Source organism: Schistocerca cancellata, chromosome 9 (genome assembly GCF_023864275.1).
Source record: "Schistocerca cancellata isolate TAMUIC-IGC-003103 chromosome 9, iqSchCanc2.1, whole genome shotgun sequence".
Taxonomy (NCBI): domain Eukaryota; kingdom Metazoa; phylum Arthropoda; class Insecta; order Orthoptera; family Acrididae; genus Schistocerca; species Schistocerca cancellata.
The window spans coordinates 475,132,869-475,151,490 of NC_064634.1; the positions used below are offsets into that span (position 1 = coordinate 475,132,869).

The window sequence follows — 18,622 nt, forward strand, 5'->3', positions numbered from 1 at the left end:
CCAATATTTGCTTCTGCCCCTGCATCACAATATAAAATGCACTTAATTAAAATATGGTGGATAGAGATGTGCATGCCACAAGCATCACAAAATGGGGGATCCTCTTGCCATAGTAAAAAGCTATGTGTGAGAGGGCAGTGCCCAATTCTATGACCTGTGAGGGTCACTTCATCCCACCTGAGCAACTGCAGGAGGATCGCCATGGCCTGGTTGCTGACTTCACCAACTGCAGCTTATTGGCCGTCATCACTAGCCATTTCTCCTCCCACAACTGCATGCACTTCCTGTGTAGGGCAGAAATGACAGCTTGCAAGGATGTAGGACACTTTGCCACATCCTGTCCTTTGCAGGCTTTCTTGGCAGTCTGATTGGCCTGTTCATTTCCCTATATCCCTACAAGACCTGGCACCCACCAGAGTGACACTTGCTTACCTTGCTGTTGGAGCAAGTATAGTTGGTCATATATCAGCCGGACCAACTCCTCAGCTGTGTACAGGTTCTGTAACAATTGTAAGGCACTATGGGAATTGGAGCAAATGAGAAACTGTGTGCCCCGAATATGCCTCATCTGCTTCAGTGCCTTCAGGATGGTGTGGAACTCTACTGAGAAAACAGTATACTCATCATCAGGACATGGTTGGGGAACATGACAGAGCAGCCAAGGGAATTCCCTTGTTTGGAGCCACCAGTGGACACTACTGTGAAACCGTGACGCATATCTAAAATGTTAATAAACAGAGATTGAAGTGTAAAATCTGACTTACAATCTTCCTTAAAATTCATCAAGTCTGGGCCTCCACAGAAGCTGAGTGGAAATCTGCTCCCATCATGATGCAAAACGTGAAGACACCCGTCTCTAGAAGGCAATCCTGTGCACGAATCCCATAGGGCCTCTTGCCTGTTGCCGGTTATGAAAAAGCCTTTCTGAGCAACAGTATGATAGGCAGGTATGTGTGGTGTGGACTGTTTTATATGCCTGGCACACCGTAAGTAGCCATCGCTGACATGAAGTGGCGGTTCATCAGCCTCTGTACAGAGGCTTGGTATGGGGCTTGTTCTGAATGCCCCAGTGGCCAACCGAATCCCTTCATGGTGCACCACGTCTAAAATCTTTAAATAAGAGGGTCTCGCAGACCCATACACTGTGCACCCATAATCGACCAAGATCACATAAATGCTCTATAAAACCGGAGCAGAGAAGTCCTGTCTGCTCTCCATGTACTGTGGCTAAGGCATTTTAAAATACTTAAGTGACTGTTTTTTCAGGTCTTTAAGATGCGGTAACCACCTACACTTAGAGTCAAATATGAGGCCCAGAAACCTCACCATGTCTGTAAACAGCTCAGGAAAGTTTAAAATGGAATGAGAATGGTTAAAAAGAACACAACAGACTTCTTGGTGGAAAACTTAAAACCGCTCTTCTGCACCCATTTGTCCAAATGTCGAAGAGTTAGTTGCAACTGATGTGGTGAAGAGCCCGAAGAGCAAAACGCACAGAAGTCATCCACAGACAAAGAACACAGGACACGATTTTTCACTTTGGACGTAATGCTATTAATAGCTACAGTAAAGATGGTCTCACTTAAAAAGATAATTTGAAAGGACACCATTCTCCTGATCAAAGCAATCAGACAGGACATCACCAACTCATATCTAAAATATCGTGGCGAGAGAAAGGACTGAATAAAACTGGGAAGACAACCACATAAACGCAATTCGTGAAGCTGCTCCAGGATAAGGTGCCTCCAAATAGTATTGTAGGCCTTCTCGACGTCAAAAAATATACCTAGAAGGTGATGCTGGCATACAATACCCTGTTGTACAGCTGCCTCCAGGAGGGCAAGGTTATCAAAGATGGAGCGATACCTCCTGAACCCACACTGAAAGCGACTAAGGAGTTGCCTATATTCCAATATCCAGACAAGGCTGCAGCTGACCGTCTGCTCCAAGATCTTCCCCATGCAGTTAATGAGGGCAATGCTACGGTAACTACTCGGGCATGTGCGATCTTTCCCAGGTTTTAAAAGACGAATTAAAATTACCTCAGGCCATGAGTCGGGAAAGTGACTGCATTTTGCAGCTGATTAAGTTCTGTATTTTTTACATTGTTTCCACTTTACTATCACCTGTTTATACTGTTTTGTGGCAAAATAAATGCAACCTTGCAAAATTTCGGTTTGTTGCTTAAATTTTTTATCCTTCTTACGTAGATCTGTTTCTGATAGGGATATGGGGTTGTGTACCTGAAAGGGAGAACAAGTGAATTACAAACTGTTCTGTGGTCAACAGGTTCTGTTTCTGTCATCTGGTAGCTGAACTCGAGCTGCAAAGCAGTGTTAATGTGCCAAGTTGGTCCACAGGAAGTTAACACTACGCTGAGGGGAGTGCCATTTGAGCAGCACTCTTTCTGGCAGCAGGTGGGCTAAAGTGAAAACAGAGGGGGAGGGGAAACTGTCCTCCTCATGAACAAATGTATTCAGGTAGCTATCAGAGTCCAACTTAAGCGGAGATGTGGATTTCTTCACCTTTGCTATAGACTGGGGCTTAGTCAACATGTTGGCTGTCATCTGCACAGAATGTAGGCTTTCTTAGTTTTCCTTGCTTCAAAATACGAAAATCAGCAAAAGGTTTTACGCTCTTGTACCTTTCTTTCCTTCTTCTAAATGGAGCAATTAGAAGAGTTAGAGGAATGCTGCTTTCTGTAGTTAATGCATATTAGCAGTTGGAGACACAAGGTGTTTTCACACAGCACCCCTCTGCAATCACCACAGATGGGTCATTCGTGCAGCATGAATACACATACCCAAACTGCAAGCATATAAACACCCCATGAGAGGGGAAGGAGGGGCTTTTCATTGCAACAATAATCCATTATTTTTATCTTTTCACTAAATATGTACCCTTCAAAATGCAAAATAAAAGTACCAGTGTACACTCTATTATCTTTCAGCCCCTGCTGATTATGGCACACAAAGTTGACATCCCATGTTCCAAATTTTTTTGCAGGTCATCCGTCTGTAATGTGAGCTCATGTTGGCAAATAATGCCCTGGGTACTGTTAACGCTTTTGTGTGGAGAGTTCGTGACAGAAATGTCACTGAGCTTCACACATGAAAGCAATGCCTGTGACCAAGTGGGGGTTGATGTTTGACTCAGGATGGGGCTGCTTCAGATCCTGTTAACTGATGTGACTTCCTTGAATTTTTCCTTGGCATGTTTGATAAAGAACAATGGTTTTGCACTTGAAAAGGACTGGTCATTAGTTTGGGTACAAAATGGATCTTCAATGGGGTATTTCTCACAATTTTTTTGAATTTGTGTTTGTCCCATGGCATGGCCAGGAGAGGTCTTTGGGCCAAACATTTCTGCATTAAAACAATTTTCTCTCATTATACTTCTGGCATCTTGTGGCCACCAGTATGAGAAAGTTTGATTGTCTTCATCTGGCATGCAAGGGGAGGTTTCAGCTCCAACAGTGCATTCCCTGTGTTGTCAGCAAGCTTCAATGGTGTGGGTACCTGACCGTTGCCCACAATGGATTGCTACCATGTTTGGTTTTGGATGTTTAATTTGAAACACATAACAGAAAGGTGCTTCAGACAGGATTGCACAATGGAAGGAATGTGGGTGGCACTTATAGCTTGGCCTGCACTACTGTAAAATTTTGAGAGAATCAAAATCAGATTGGTAAATGGGGACTGAACATGAGTCAGCTGGCAGGAAAGAATAATAATAATAATAATAATAATAATAATAATAATAACATATGTAACTACAAACAGTGCCCAATAGATTAGCCATCTCCTACTGACCATTCCAGAGGAGAGTAATAGTAGAAGATTAGAATTGCAGCAAAGGAAAAGAAATACTGTAATGGCTTGGGGACCCATGCTCTCCACGCCTGTCCTTGGCGAAGAAGAGGATAAAAAACTATTTTAATATTTGATACAAAGTCATAAGAGAGAGAGATTTTAAAATACTAACAAAGAGATAGAGCGGCTGGGCAGTACTTACCTCAGCTCAGTACAGCCGATAGATACACAAAACTATCTATTGGCTGTACTGAGCTGAGGTAAGTACTGGCCAGCCCCTCTATCTCTTTGTTAGTATTTGTTTCACATCTTTATATGAGATTTTCCATTAATCATTTAGAGATTTTAAAATTCCTTCTAAAATGATAGTCCAGTAAAGCATAGCATGTTTGCTACAGCAGCAAGTCTACAAATGGAGATAAAAGCCAATGAATGGCATGGAATTCATGGATGATGCCATTCATCTGGGTGATACAGATCACACCAGTGACATTGGATAACGTTTCAGGAACCGTCAGCGTTGGTCTTTGTTCTGCCCACTGCATTATACATTGTTGTTGCTGCTGTTGTGATCTTCAGTCCAAAACCTGATTTGATGCAGCTCTCCATGCTACTCTAACCTGTGCAAGTCTCTTCACCTCCGAATAACTAATGCAACCTACATCCTTCCGAATTTGCTTACTGTATTCATCTCTTGGTCTCCCCCTATGACTTTTATCCCCCAAGCCTCCCTCCAATACTAAACTGGTGATCCCTTGATGCCTCAGTATGTGTCCTACTAATCGATCCCTTCTTCTAGTCATGTTGTGCAACAAATTTATCTTCTACCCAATTCTATGCAGTACCTCCTCATTAGTCATTTGATCTACCCATCTGAACTTCAGCATTCTTCTGTAGCACCACATTTCAGAGGCTTCTATTATCATCTTGTCTAAACTATTTATTGTCCATGTTTCACTTCCATTCATGGCTACACTCCATACATATACTTTCAGAAAGGACTTCCTTACACTTAAATCTATACTTGATGTTAACAAATTTCTCTTCCTCAGATACGCTTTTCTTGCCATTACCAGTTCACATTTTATATCCTCCCTACTTCAACCATCGTCAGTTATTTTGCTTCCCAAACAGCAAAACTTATCTACTACTTTAAGTGTCTCACTTCCTAATCTAATTCCCACCGCATCATCTGATTTAATTCTACTGTATTCCACCACCCTCATTTTGCTTTTGTTGAGTTCATCTTATATCCTCCTTTCAAGACACTGTCCATTCCGTTAAACTGTTCTCCCAAGTCCTTTGCTGTCTCTGACAGAATTACAATGTCAATGATGAACCTCAAAGTTTTCATTTCTTCTCCATGTATTTTAATACCTACTCCAAATTTTTCTTTTGTTCCCTTTACTGCTTGCTCAACATACAGATTGAATGACATTGGGGATAGGCTACAATCCTATCTCACACCCTTCTCAACTACTGCCTCCCTTTCGTGCCCCATGACTCTTATAACTGCCATCTGGTTTCTGTACAAATTGTAAATAGCCTTTCATTCATTGTATTTTACCCCTGCCACCTTTTGAATTACAGTGAGAGTATTCCAGTCAACATCGTGAAGAGCTTTCTTTAAGTCTATAAATACTATAACATAAGTTTGCTTTTCCGTAACCTAGCTTCTATGAGAAGCCGTAGGGTCAGTATTGCCTCACGTGTTCCTTCATTTCTCCAGGATCCAAACTGATCTTCTCCAAGGTCGGCTTCTACAAGTTTTTTCCATTTGTCTGTAATGAATGTGTGTTAGCATTTTGCAACCACGACTTATGGAAGTGACAATTCACTAATATTCAAACCTGTCACCAACTGATTACTTTGGAACTTGAATTGTCGTGTCCTTTTTGAAGTCTGAGGGTATTCCTCCTGTCGCATACATCTTGCTCACCAGGTGGTAGATTTTTGTCATGGCTGGCTCTCCCAAGCCTATCAGTAGCTTTAACAAAATGTTGTCTGATCCTGGACCTGGTTTCGACTTAAGTCTTTCAGTGCTTTGTCAAATTCTTCACCCAGTATCATATCCCTTTTTTTGCTTAGGACTGGTTTTCCATCTGATATTCATACAGGTGGTTCTCTTTTCTAAAAAGGTCTCTAATTTTCTTGTAGGCAGTATCTATCTTACCCCTCGTGATATATGCTTCTATATCCTTACATATATCCTCTAGCCATCCCTGCTTCGTCCTTTTGCACTTCCTGTCGATCTCATTTTTTAGACATTTGTATTCCGCTTTGCCTGTTCCATTTATTGCAATTTTATATTTTCTCTTTTCATTGATTAAATTCAATATATCTTGTGTTACCCAAGGATTTCTACCAGCCCTCGTCTTTTTACCTACTTTATCCTCTGCTGCCTTCTCTATTTCATCTCTCAAAGCTACCCATTCTTCTTCTACTGTATTCCTTTTCCCTGTGCTTGTCAATTGTTCCCTAATGCTCCCTCTGAAACACTCTACAACCTCTGGTTCTTTCAGTTTATCCAGGTCCCATCTCCTTAAAATCCTACCTTTTTGCAGTTTCTTCAGTTTTAATCTGCAGTTCATAATCAATAAATAGTGGTCAGAGTCCACATCTGCCCTTGGAAATGTCTTACAACTTACAACCTGGTTCCAAAATCTCTGTCTTACCATTACCTTCCAGTGTCTCCAAGTCTCTTCCACATATACAACCTTCTCTGATGATTCTTAAACCAAGTGTTAATCATGATTAAATTATGCTCCGTGCAGAGTTCTACCAGGCGGCTTCCTGTTTAATCCTTTCCCTCAGTCCATATTCACTTACTAGTTTTCCTTGTCTACCTTTTCCTACTATTGAATTCCAGTCCCCCATGACTATTAATTTTTGTCTCCCTTAACTATCTGTTTAATTTCTCTTCACTCATACATTTCCTCAATCTCCTCCTCACCTGCGGAGCTAGTTGGCATATACACCTGTATTATTGTACAAGTGGGCTTTGTGTCTTCTCTAGGCTACAATAATGCATCCACTATGCTGTTCACAGTAGCTTATCTGTGTTCTTATTTTTTTATTCATTAGTAAATCTACTCCTGCATTACCCCTATTTGATTTTGTATTTATAACCCTGTATTCACCTGACCAGAAGTCCTGTTCCTCCAGCCACTGAACTTCACTAATTCTCATTATATTTAACTTTAACCTATCCATTTAACTTTTTAAATTTTCTAACCTACTTGCTCGATTAAGGGAGATGATGTTCCATGCTCCTCTCTCTAGAACACCAGTTTTCTTTCTCCTGATTAACAACGTCCTCCTGACTAGTCCCCACCTGGAGCTCCGAATGGGGAATTATTTACCTCCGGAATATTTTACCCAAGAGCATGCTGTCATCATTTAACCATCCACTAGGGCTGCATGCCCTCGGGAAAAATTACAGCTGTAGTTTCCCCTTGCTTTCAGCTGTTTGCAGTACCAGCACAGAAGGCCGTTTTGGTTGATGTTACAAGGCCAGATCAGTCAGTCATCCAGACAGTTGCCCCTGCAACTACTGAAAAGGTTGCTGCCCCTCTTCAGGAACCACACGTTTGTCTGGCCTCTCAACAGATACCCCTCAGTAGTGGTTCCACCAACAATATGGCTATGTGTAACACTGATTATATATTATGTTATTATACATTATGTACACCTATTTAACAACTGTCTGCAGGATGAATACCCTATCAGCAAGCTGTTGAGGCATGTGAAGCATTCCTGTAGTGCATTTAACAAAAAGTGGATTCTTTTTATGAGAATTGCCACTAGGAATGAAATCTAGTTCTATTACCACCAAAAACAAATGAATATAGAAAATAAGGAAGGGTGCCATTTCTTATTTCCCAAATTGAAGAAGTTCCACACAAAGCCATCAGCAAGGAAGGTTCTGTTGTCTGTCTTTCTGGGACAAAATGATGTCTGCTTAGTGCACTACATGTCACTACAGACATCAATAGTGCTCCATACTTAAACTTACTAAAAATATGCCTTTGCTGTGTCATCAAATGAAAATGATGCAGATCATTGTCTGCAGTTGCTCTGTTGCAACATATCAATGCACAACCATGTACAGTCAGAGCAACCATTGCCACAATCACGAACCCGAAGTTTTAGTGTCTTCTGGATCCACCACACTCACCAATAGTTTTAGTCTGTTTACATTCATCAGATCTTTCCTCCAACCTATTTTCATATGTATGAACCACTAGAGGGAGTGCTGGCCAGTAAGAAGTTCCACTGATGAAGAGAGAGGCCATGCTGTGCACAAGTGATTATACAGAATCCCAAACAAATTGTTTTTAATTGGACTTCTGACACTTTTTTGGTACTGTTAAACTTGCACTGATTATGCCAGAGATTGTATCTAAATGTGTTGCAGATTTGTATGCATGATAATTGACATTAAAATTTACGACAGAATTGTTTGCCCGTACTTATCCTCAAGAGAAATGTCAGTATCACTGATAGACATGTAAAGTACACACACTACCATAGCTGTCAGAACTAATGTTCCTTCCTCAGGTAGGAGAGAGTGATAGACTGGGAAGCCAAAAAAGCAAGGGTAAATCACTCAGTTCCCAGGATGAGAGGGATGCACCTGTTGTGGGGAAGAATGTTGGAGTGATCTGCCCTTACTTTTAACCCCTTAACACATTGATTTCTTTTCAAATTGTGTCCCAAAACATTGAAATTTTTTATTGATTAAAAATGTCCTCTAGTGAATGACATCACATATAAACATATAGAGATAGCTTTTAAAGCTCAAAGTAATGTGTTGCAAATTTTTGAATGTCACCATTAATAAAATCCCGAGTACACTAACGTGCAGGACTTTGACTAAAAGTCCTGAAACTTGAAGTCATTTTTTAGTTTCTGTGTAGCTATCAAGCCTAACCATGTGTTCCGTAACAGCTTTCTGTGGAGGAGGAGGAGAAGGAGGAGGAGATTACTGTTAATATCCCATCAACAACAAGTCCTCAGGAACCACTATATTCAATGTCAAACTCAGGATCACTATTGCCATCCTTTTTCAAAACCAGTGGCTGAAGGAAAGTAAAGAACGGAGCCTGAAAGCGCACATTTTATTTCTGGGTATCCAAGATTGTACTTAGTAAACACGATGTCTAGTGGCAATCACCTCAACCAAAACATGACAAGTAGGTTACAAATGTAGGAACAGATGCTCTCTAGTTGCCGAACACCTAAGTATCAGCAATGACATGGATATGAGCGAAGTTTTATTTTCTCAATGGCCTGTTCTTAAGTTGTTTGAGTATATGCAGGATTTTAAGTGTCTATCAAAACAATAAACATGAGATAACTCAGATTTTATGTTGAGGGGTTAAGCCTTTCCCAACCTATCCCCCCCCCCCTCCTACCATGGGAGGGAACTATTAGTTCTGACTGCTAGGATAATGTGTGTACTTTACATGTACAGTACTGAAATTTCTTCTGTAAGTAGGTTCTGGCCAAGAATTCTCTCAGATAATTTTCGTTTTGATACAACACCTGACTTTCTTACTTTCTTTCCCAATTTTTCATTTGACTCACCTTCCAATATGACTTAATATAGTGTTAATTTAAGAGCATCAGGTCCCTTACCTTGCGAAGTACTTTTATCCTGTACGGGTCAACTCTTGCTACTTCCATTGATAACGGCTCGGGTGTAAAGCGAAGTCGTTGAATTCGTACGATGGCTCGAACACAGAGGATTCCAAATTTGAACATCTTGCGGGCATCAAATTTCTGTTCTTTATGTTCCTGCAAGGTACAGTTTTGTGTGAGCAATAAAATTAGCAATAATTATCTTGAGGTTCTACTACCATCATAACACCATGAGATGAAGAAAAAGAAAACATGATTAAAATGATTGTTGACTTTTATTTAACAAAACACTAATGTTTGAAAAGCAAAGCGCATTTAATCATTACAAGAAGATAACACTTTAACACCACGTTACAAACCCCTCCCAGCTGTGTGTATGTGTGTGTGTGTGTGTGTGTGTGGCCACGTGAGACCGAAAACAATGGAAGAGTCAAGTAGAAATTAATAAGTGATAGATCAGGTCACAGATTCAGGGCTGTTTGATGCTGCACAACCCATCATTGTATTTCTAATTCATATATGAATTTTATTTAGAGTTACAATTAAAAAGTAGCTTCAACAAGCTTTATGATATTCATTCTTGACATAATGAGGAACCAAAATAAGGAAACAGATTTTGGCTGCAATCATTTTGAGAGGACTCAATAGCTTATTAAAGATGGCAGCAACCTTTTAAAAGGGTTCAAGTTTTATATGAGCATCTTCTTGTTCAAGGGACACAGCTTTTTACATGAAAAGTCAGCCTGCATATGTCTGTGCTTGCAAAACTTTAGAAGTAGTCGGTAGACTGATTTGAAATTTTAACACAATGTTGCATTTGAATAAATGCATATATTTATATATGTATTTTAATATATATATATAAAAAGGGGAAATGTTGTTACCAAACATTACAAAAAGTTCTTGATTGATTTACTTAAACATTTTACATGATATTCTAATCGGTCCATGTATTCTTCTTCAGACAGGCTCAGCGTACTCATATCCTCTCTGACTTGATCCATGCACTGGATTCATGGTCTTCCCCATGGTCTTTTGCCTCTAATATCTTCCTCCACTACCTGCCTGATGACCTGGCCTTCTCGACGCATTAAATGTCCATACCACTTCCGTCTTCTTTCTCTGATCACTTTATCCTGCAATTCACAGTTCTTTCTTTTCCTCCATTCATCTCCATCCTTCATTGGCCCAAAAATTTGTCTGAGGATGGCATTCTCAAATGTCAGGAGCTTTCTTTCCATCTTTTGGATGATGGTCCAGGTTTCTGCTCCATATAAGACTACAGGTTGTATTATTGTCTTGTAGATCTTGGTCTTTGAGGATCTCAATAGAAGCTGGGACTTTAACAGCTTTCCCAGAGCAAACCTTGACCTGTTTCCCGCTTGTATTTGTGCAGTAATTTCCCGGTCTATCTCGTACCTTTCACTGAGATATTTAGTCTTTTACCCTTTCAAAGTCTTTGTCCTCCACCTTCAGGGGTCTGTCATCATTCTCTCTGCTAACTAGGAGGTATTTTGCCTTATCCATATTCAACTTCATGCCTGCTCTCATTGCCTCTTCCATTAATGTTCTTGCCATTTTAACCAGGTCTTGTCCTTTCTCTGCTATAAAAACTACATCATCCACATAGGCCAGGTTGTTGATCCTTCTTCCCAGCTTACTCTTGTCTCTAGGCTTGCTACCTCTCTCAGGGCTCTCTCCAGTACCAGGTTAAACAGGAGAGGGGGGAGGCAGTCTCCTTGTCGCACTCCAGTCCTCACCTTGAACTTCTTTGATATGTGTCCATTTACTTTCACCATGCATGTTGTCTCCTGGGTGCATATCTGTGTCAGTTTTATGAGTTTTCTGAAAACTTGAGCCCTTTCGAAATAAGAAAAAACACGCATGATCTACAAGTTTAGATTGTGTTACAATACTCCTCTTGTGAGCCTTAGTATGCGCTGTAATGCACTGTTGAGACTCACTGCCACAATTCTTTGTTGTGGACACATTATGACAGCCTTCTCAGCCGTGCCATGCAAAGACCTTTGTCCACATATAAGTTTGATTCAAGGAAAGCTAGAAGCTAAATGCTGAGGCATCTGCTATGCTGCTGAAACAATGTTCTGAATGTAAATGAAGCAACATTGCTGAAGTACTTTTTCAGAAACTTTTTTCTTGAAGCATAAAAAATAAAACTTCACATATTTTGGATTTGCTTGTTTTTATGCTATGCCTTTGTTCTCAAACAATTGCAAGTAAGCTACTGGTTAAAAATGTTTGTTCATTTCATATTGTAAGTCTCGCTTCACATTATGATGAGATGGTTATCTTTTTGTTATTTATTATGATACATGAGCAAGTAACTGGGTGATGTTCAAAGACCTTGGAGTGAATTAGGAGTGTGATTTGCTGCTGGTAATCTGAGGGCAGCAGAAATTGTCAGACTTCGAAATGCACCCCTCAACCATCTATAGAAGTATTTTGAAATCTTGTATTCCATTCAAGAAGATCACGCCCATGTCTTTAATAGCTTTAAAAAACCTAAATCTCTTTTTCATCAGTGGTGATTTGTTTACTAGTCTTCTGTATAATTTAGAAGTGTCGAAACAAATAATATCTTAGGCCTTACCACACAGAGAATCGTGTTTGCATCTCGATTTGACTCAAAGAAAGCAGAAAGCTGAGTCATCTGCTGCAGAACCATTTTTTATATAAATGAAGTAGTGCTGCATCCCATGCTATGTTTTACTCTATCCATAAATAATTGTAAATCACAGGACTTTACATTTTCCCACAACGTAGCTGTTCTGAAATGCCTGCAGTCAACTAGATATCGCTCAGGCAACTTGCATGTCCCTAATTGGTTATCCAACTGGAAAAAGGGGGGCTACATGGGTAATGTGGAATCCGAGCCACATTTCATTTCTAGCAAATCTCCAGATCACTGAATGGGGAATATTAGGTTGAAAGGCTGAGTGAAAAATAAAAAAGACCCAATTCGGATTCAATCCTACAACCTCTTTGTTCTAATTAAAAGCTTTACTACTAGACCATTGCACCAGATGCAAATTTGGTCATGCTTTCTGCTATTTCAACGCACTGTTGCTCTCTCAAGTTATGACTGCTGTTCGCTAGGTGGCATCAGCATTGTTTTCACAACATGAAATTAATTAATCATAATTCAGACAATTTGTGTGAAATATTTATAAATTATATACAAAAAACTTCCTCATGAATCAGTGTATTTATTAGTGAAAACCGCATCAAAATACCCATAACTGTTCCTGATATTAGCCTGCACATACAGACGGATGCAAGGAGGCGACTTGAAATTACAGATGTAAGAGATATATAGAAGGGAAACACTGTTACCAAAAATGTCGAAGTACTTGACTGATTTACTTCAAATTTTCATTCAAACAGACAGACAAAATATGTATTTGTTTAAACAGCAATGTACCAGTTTTCTGTTAACACTGACTGCAAGAAACAAAATTTACTGATCTAAAAATGTACTGCTTGTTTCCTTTAATTGTATGTAGAACAAGGCGTTATAGCCAAGTGGCTGCAGGACCATCATCAAATGACTTTCACATCTTGTGATGGACACTGTCACAGACCTAAACATGCCACTACCACGGACACTTCTCTATGCTGATGATACCATGTTGGCTGTGGAGTACAAATTCAGTCTTCACCCTCAAACACAGAAGGGGAACGACTGACGTGTGCAATACGGCTTACAGCTCCACAAAAAGAAAACATCAGATCGACAAGAAGTTGGAACCATCAATGTTGATGGGCAACATCTACCAACAGTATCAAATTAAAATTAGCCTGGTTCTACAACTTACATATGAAGTCAATGCATGGACACAGGCAGCCTGGATTAAATAGCAAATGACAACAGGTGTGTCAGCTGCGATCATCGGATTAAGGATCATCAGAAGTCAAAGATTTACCCAACTGTCATCTGTTCCGTTGCTCTCTATGGCACCGAGTGTGGGCTAGCTGTATAAGACGTAGAATGATGATTGGGGGTTATGGAGACTAAGATGCTTAGATAGACAAGTGGCACCACTTGACTAGATTATGTTTTGAACAACACTAGCAGGAATTGCTACGACGTAGCACTGGTCCAGGAGAAAATGTGCAAAAGCCGTCTGCGATGGCCACGGGAAAGAGACCCATGGGACAATGAAGACAGCGTGGGCCCACACTGCACAAAGACATGAAGGCTGTAAATCTTCATACGGACATGGCGCACAACCGAATAAAATGGAGACGGTGAATCCTCTATTAGCAGATAGCAGACACTGCCACCAGGCAGGACAAACACTAATTGATATGAAGAATATAAATGTTGTATATACAACTGCTACATCTATGAGCAGCCAGATACCAATAAGCATGTTGTAACCCTGGAAGAAATGGAGACACAGAGGAAGCCACCAGCCAGAAGAGCTGCCTGCAGAGGAGTAACCTAGACTAACATTAGGCGAGTGAAATGCAAGAGACACACTGTGGACAAACGAAAGACAGCGACAAGAACCAACAACCTAGATGACAACAAATTGTTAAGCTAAGCCATTGCCATGCCACCACTGACGATGACAAGAGCCAGAGCTGCGGAGACAAATCCAAGATGTGACCAAGGACAGTAATCAAGTGGCAAGCAGGGTTGTTATCAAAACAGTCCTAGTAAAGCAAAGAAAGATCCAACAATATCAAGTGCAAGCACTGAACTGACCAGCTGTGCACTGGATGGTTGCCTCTATACCAGCCACATGAACACTATTGGCCAGTGTATTCACGTGACCTGAGGAGATGGCGCACTTACCATGTGAGTAAAGCAAAGTGTGGCCACTGTGCCCCCTTACTGTCATCTAAGTTCATTTCCTCTGCTGGGCATCCGACCTTTGTGGTAGCTAATACCAGAACAACGTGCTATACTGTTTTCTTCCTCACAGTCGGATTTCACAGAAAATAGGAAAGATGTATTTCTGGCTAATTGACTTACGATTGAAATACTAAAATAGCATATGACTTTGCAATAACAATAAACAAGGCTCAAGGTCAGAAGTGCTGGTGGTGGTGGTCGGGAGGGGGGGGGGAGGAGAGGAGATGGACGAAGTGGTTTGAGGAAATAGAGACTGGAAAGGAGGAGACAGACACAGAGGGTGGTAGGAGGAGATGGAGAGAGAAATAGGGGGAGGAGGTGATGGACGGATGAGGAGGAGGAGGAGGAGGAGCGTTGCACTTGTCAACCCGTAAAAAGTCTGTTTGCCGCCATGTCCACCCCATTCTGTTACGAGCTCTGTGACTAACCAGCAGCAGCCGCCTTGTCACAATTCATGGTTGTGTCTTGCTATAGGCAGTCACTTCCATGCAGTAGTAACAAGTGTCTGCTCATTACTTTGAACAGAATATAGCAATATGCTTGGTGCTCGTATCTTGCACTATGACAGCAGGTCACCTGCATCAGCCATGCACATGTTGTTTTATAGTTGTGTAACATCAGTTTAATAGTATCCTCTTTCATACTGATTTCAGAATACATCTCTCTTTCTTATTACTACAAAATCTTTTTCTTATCAGTTTTGCAAATTCTTATCACCTTTCTCCATATCCAAACAAATCAGCAACCTGTCCTGTCAGACATTGCAGATGTCTTACACAGTTGGACAACATATAGGAAATCGACTTAAAATCTTGGTGTCCTGTTTGTATTTATCTCACCCACAAACTGGGGCAAGTTGTTCTCATTTATGTTGCCTGGGATTACGAGAGCTGTACCAGACAGCGAAGGTGTGGCAGCACAACATGTCCACTTGAGTTAAGCAACATACTGTATCTCCACACTCTAAGGTATAGGATCATTGATAAATAGCTGACAGATTTCTCGCAGCTCTATAAGTAACAACACTGGCAACAACATATAGAACTGTAATGTAACAAGTTTTGGCTGATGTTGTCATCAAGCATCATTTTGAAATTATGTGGAGACCTACTGCTTCTAGCAGCTGTTAGAGCTGTACTGGTAGACATGTGTTACTCATCAAGATGTGATTTGCAGTATTCTGAAAATGCCTTGAAAGACTAAAATTCATGCTGTACACAAGAAAGAAACTGTACAGGGTGGTATAACTGTAAACCACTCAAAGGGACCAATTGGCTTTAGAAATGATTTAATATAATTGATCACAATGCACATAGTGAACAAAGTTACAAATGAAGCAATGAGTATGGATTACCACTTATTCAAAGCTTTTGAGAAGTTTTTGTCGTATTTCCAACAAAATTTGTAAAAGCAACTCTAGAGAAACAATGTATTCAACCTGTGTTAATACATCAAACATTGCATCAATGGCACAACTTCCATTAGACTTTAAGATGTTGGGAAATTCAGAACAATACATCAGATCCTTAAACTGGAAGGAAGAAAACGTGTTAACAGAAGCCAGCAACTGGGTGGATAGCTAAGGAAATAAACGAATAGTAAAAATCGTACGAGTTTTTTTGTAAATTATATAGTGTCTTCAAATGACATTGGCAATCACTGTGAAGAATGGGGAAAATGGATCAGGGAACAGATTGGAGTGGAAGATGTCATGAAAGATTTAATGAAAATGAATCGCGGGTGTGTGGGACATCCAGTCAGGTAAATAGATGGGAAAGGGACCAGGGAAGTTCCTGGCTAGTTACAAGATGTAAGAAAAGATAAAAGACAGCTGCCTAAGGGAAGGTGAAGCACACGGCTGCATCATGAATCCTTACAGCTGAAGACTACAATGCATGAAGAGGTCCAGAGAGAATTTCTTTTTCAGTAGTTGATATCAAACCAGTGATGTCTATGACAATTACTTGTGCATTCACAATACGGACAGCTCCAACGGTGATACGCATATACCATCTCCCACACAACTATGCAGTTATCTTCCTGATTTAGATATAAATGCTGATACCTACTTCACTGTTGATATAGCATCACAGACCTTTTCAAAATCATTTGGCGTAAATATCTTCCTGTCTCCTAAGTGAACAACACTGTCCATCGGTATATTTAGCAGTTTTCAAAGAGACCTTGAACACACTTCACAATCAAAACGTATATCCTAATAATTATCACCTGTTTTATTTGCCTTCAATACTATAAAATAATTTGCTTATATTGCAGCTAGCTAACAAAAATCACATTATATAAACAATTTGCCTAATGATTTAAATGCCCCACTACCATAGTTAAAACTGCCTATGATGAACAGAAACACACATATTTACAGCAGAGCATTTTCTTTCTTGCAGTCAGTTTAAACAGAAAATCTGTACATTGTTAACTGAAAATATGTATAGTTGTGTTCATCTGAATGTTTAATAGAGTGTTGCTTAAAATTTGAAGTAAATTACTCAAGAACTTTTCAAGACTTTTGGTAACAACATTTCCCCCTCTACATAATACATATTTATTTATATACTATCTAAAAAATAGGCACATAAACACGGAAGTATTCACATGCAACATTGTGTCAAAATTTCAAAGCAATCGACCGACTACTTTTTGAGTTTCGTGAGCATAAGCATGTGCCAGGCTGAATTTTTATAGATAATAATGATAGTAAAAATGCAATACAGTCCCTCTAAATTATGATCAGTGAAACAATTATTATTGCAATGTTGTTAGTGCCTAGCTACAGGCTACCAACTAAATTCATTAATCACATTTCTATGTAAATATACGAGGATTCTCACGAGAACAAAGCAAACATGAATAAAGTAATGCTCGGCATACAGAAACTTATATTATTACTTTGAGTGATTTTCTAGAAAGAGAGATGGGTGCTGAAAATTGCAACAGAAAAAGGAATGTATTGAATGAATGCAGACCCTGCGAATGTGTAAAACTTATCAACAGTAAGTGATAAGACTGCTGGGAGATGTAGTCTTGTCTCTCGAGTTACTGGACGTAGATGGTCTAGTAGTCTAGCACTCTAAGACATGGACTTGTATTCTGTATGAATGTGGTACATATCCTTGTCTGGCCATTCCAATTCAGAATTTTTGTGGTTTCCCTAAATTGCTGAAGTTAAGTGTTGGGACAGTTTCTTTGAAGAGGACGTTGAAGACGTCCTTCCTTTATCCATTTGGAGCTTGAAATCCACCTCTAATGACTGTCATTACTAATACATTACACTTTAGTCTTCCCTCCTTTTCTCTTTTTGTCTAATCATAAAGATGCACGTTATGCTAAATTCGTGCAGTATAAGAACCAGTGAATGCTGAGGAAACCTGGAAGTAAATCTCATTATGCTCTGTCTCCTATCACTCACCATGCAGGATGCAGCAATTTGACATCATCTAGATTGCAGTCCACTTGAGCACATGAAAGTTTAAAAAGGACAGAATGGTCAATCTCTGAGGAGTCTGTCATACTGTCACATTACATTATAAGTTGCTAAGAGAGTATTGCTTCTGTGCAAGTGCACTAAAGATGGCAGGATGCCATAAGAAAGGGGTACTGGACTGCGCAGTGTGATCACATCAAGGGATGACACCTGTCTTGTCTACACAACCATAATGTAGCATACAGCTTCATCTACAGTGTTGGCTTGACACTGGAACATTATATTGCACGTGTGCTTATATGTGTTAATGCTCTGGCACAACCTGCTGCGGAATGGGCAGTTAATATGCATACTGTTGCCTCAATTTCCACTGTCAGAAACCACAAATGCTTTGAGATTGCAACAGGCATACAAACACAGTTAATGGCATGATCAGTGACCAAATGTTGTCTGTTCAGAAAAGTGCACCTTCAACTTGCCCTACAGAGATGGTTGTGTTCTGTTAAGGTAACTGCAATGTAGCAACGAATATTAAGCAGTAAAGGAGAAAATTACCTTGTCTGATTGTTTAGGGCATCATCAGATACCACAAATTTTATCAATTTCATCAGATACCACAAATTTTATCAATTTCTACAAACTAGGTGCAATCTCAACTACAACCACTACCTCAGAAATGCTTCATCAAAGCTCGAGGTACAATCAGTCCTTCGGCCAGCTTCATCTGCCATATTTCATCACCAGGACAATGCTCAGCCATATGTAGTGAGAAATGCAAGAACCTTCTTTGTAGAAAAACAGGTATCACTGCTTCCCTTGCCTTCATGTTCACCCAATGAATGT

General features: G+C 40.0%; 1 protein-coding gene across 4 annotated transcripts in view; it reads right to left on the reverse strand.

The window, feature by feature from the left end:
- LOC126100127 (phosphorylase b kinase gamma catalytic chain, skeletal muscle/heart isoform) overlaps positions 1 to 18,622 on the reverse strand; it is a 138,487-nt gene that overhangs the window by 16,035 nt on the left and 103,830 nt on the right. For all 4 annotated transcript variants that reach the window (XM_049910661.1, XM_049910660.1, XM_049910659.1 and 1 more), the window contains one exon: positions 9,453 to 9,611. In XM_049910661.1, the coding sequence (XP_049766618.1) occupies positions 9,453 to 9,611 (159 nt within the window). The remainder of the gene's footprint in view (positions 1 to 9,452; positions 9,612 to 18,622) is intronic.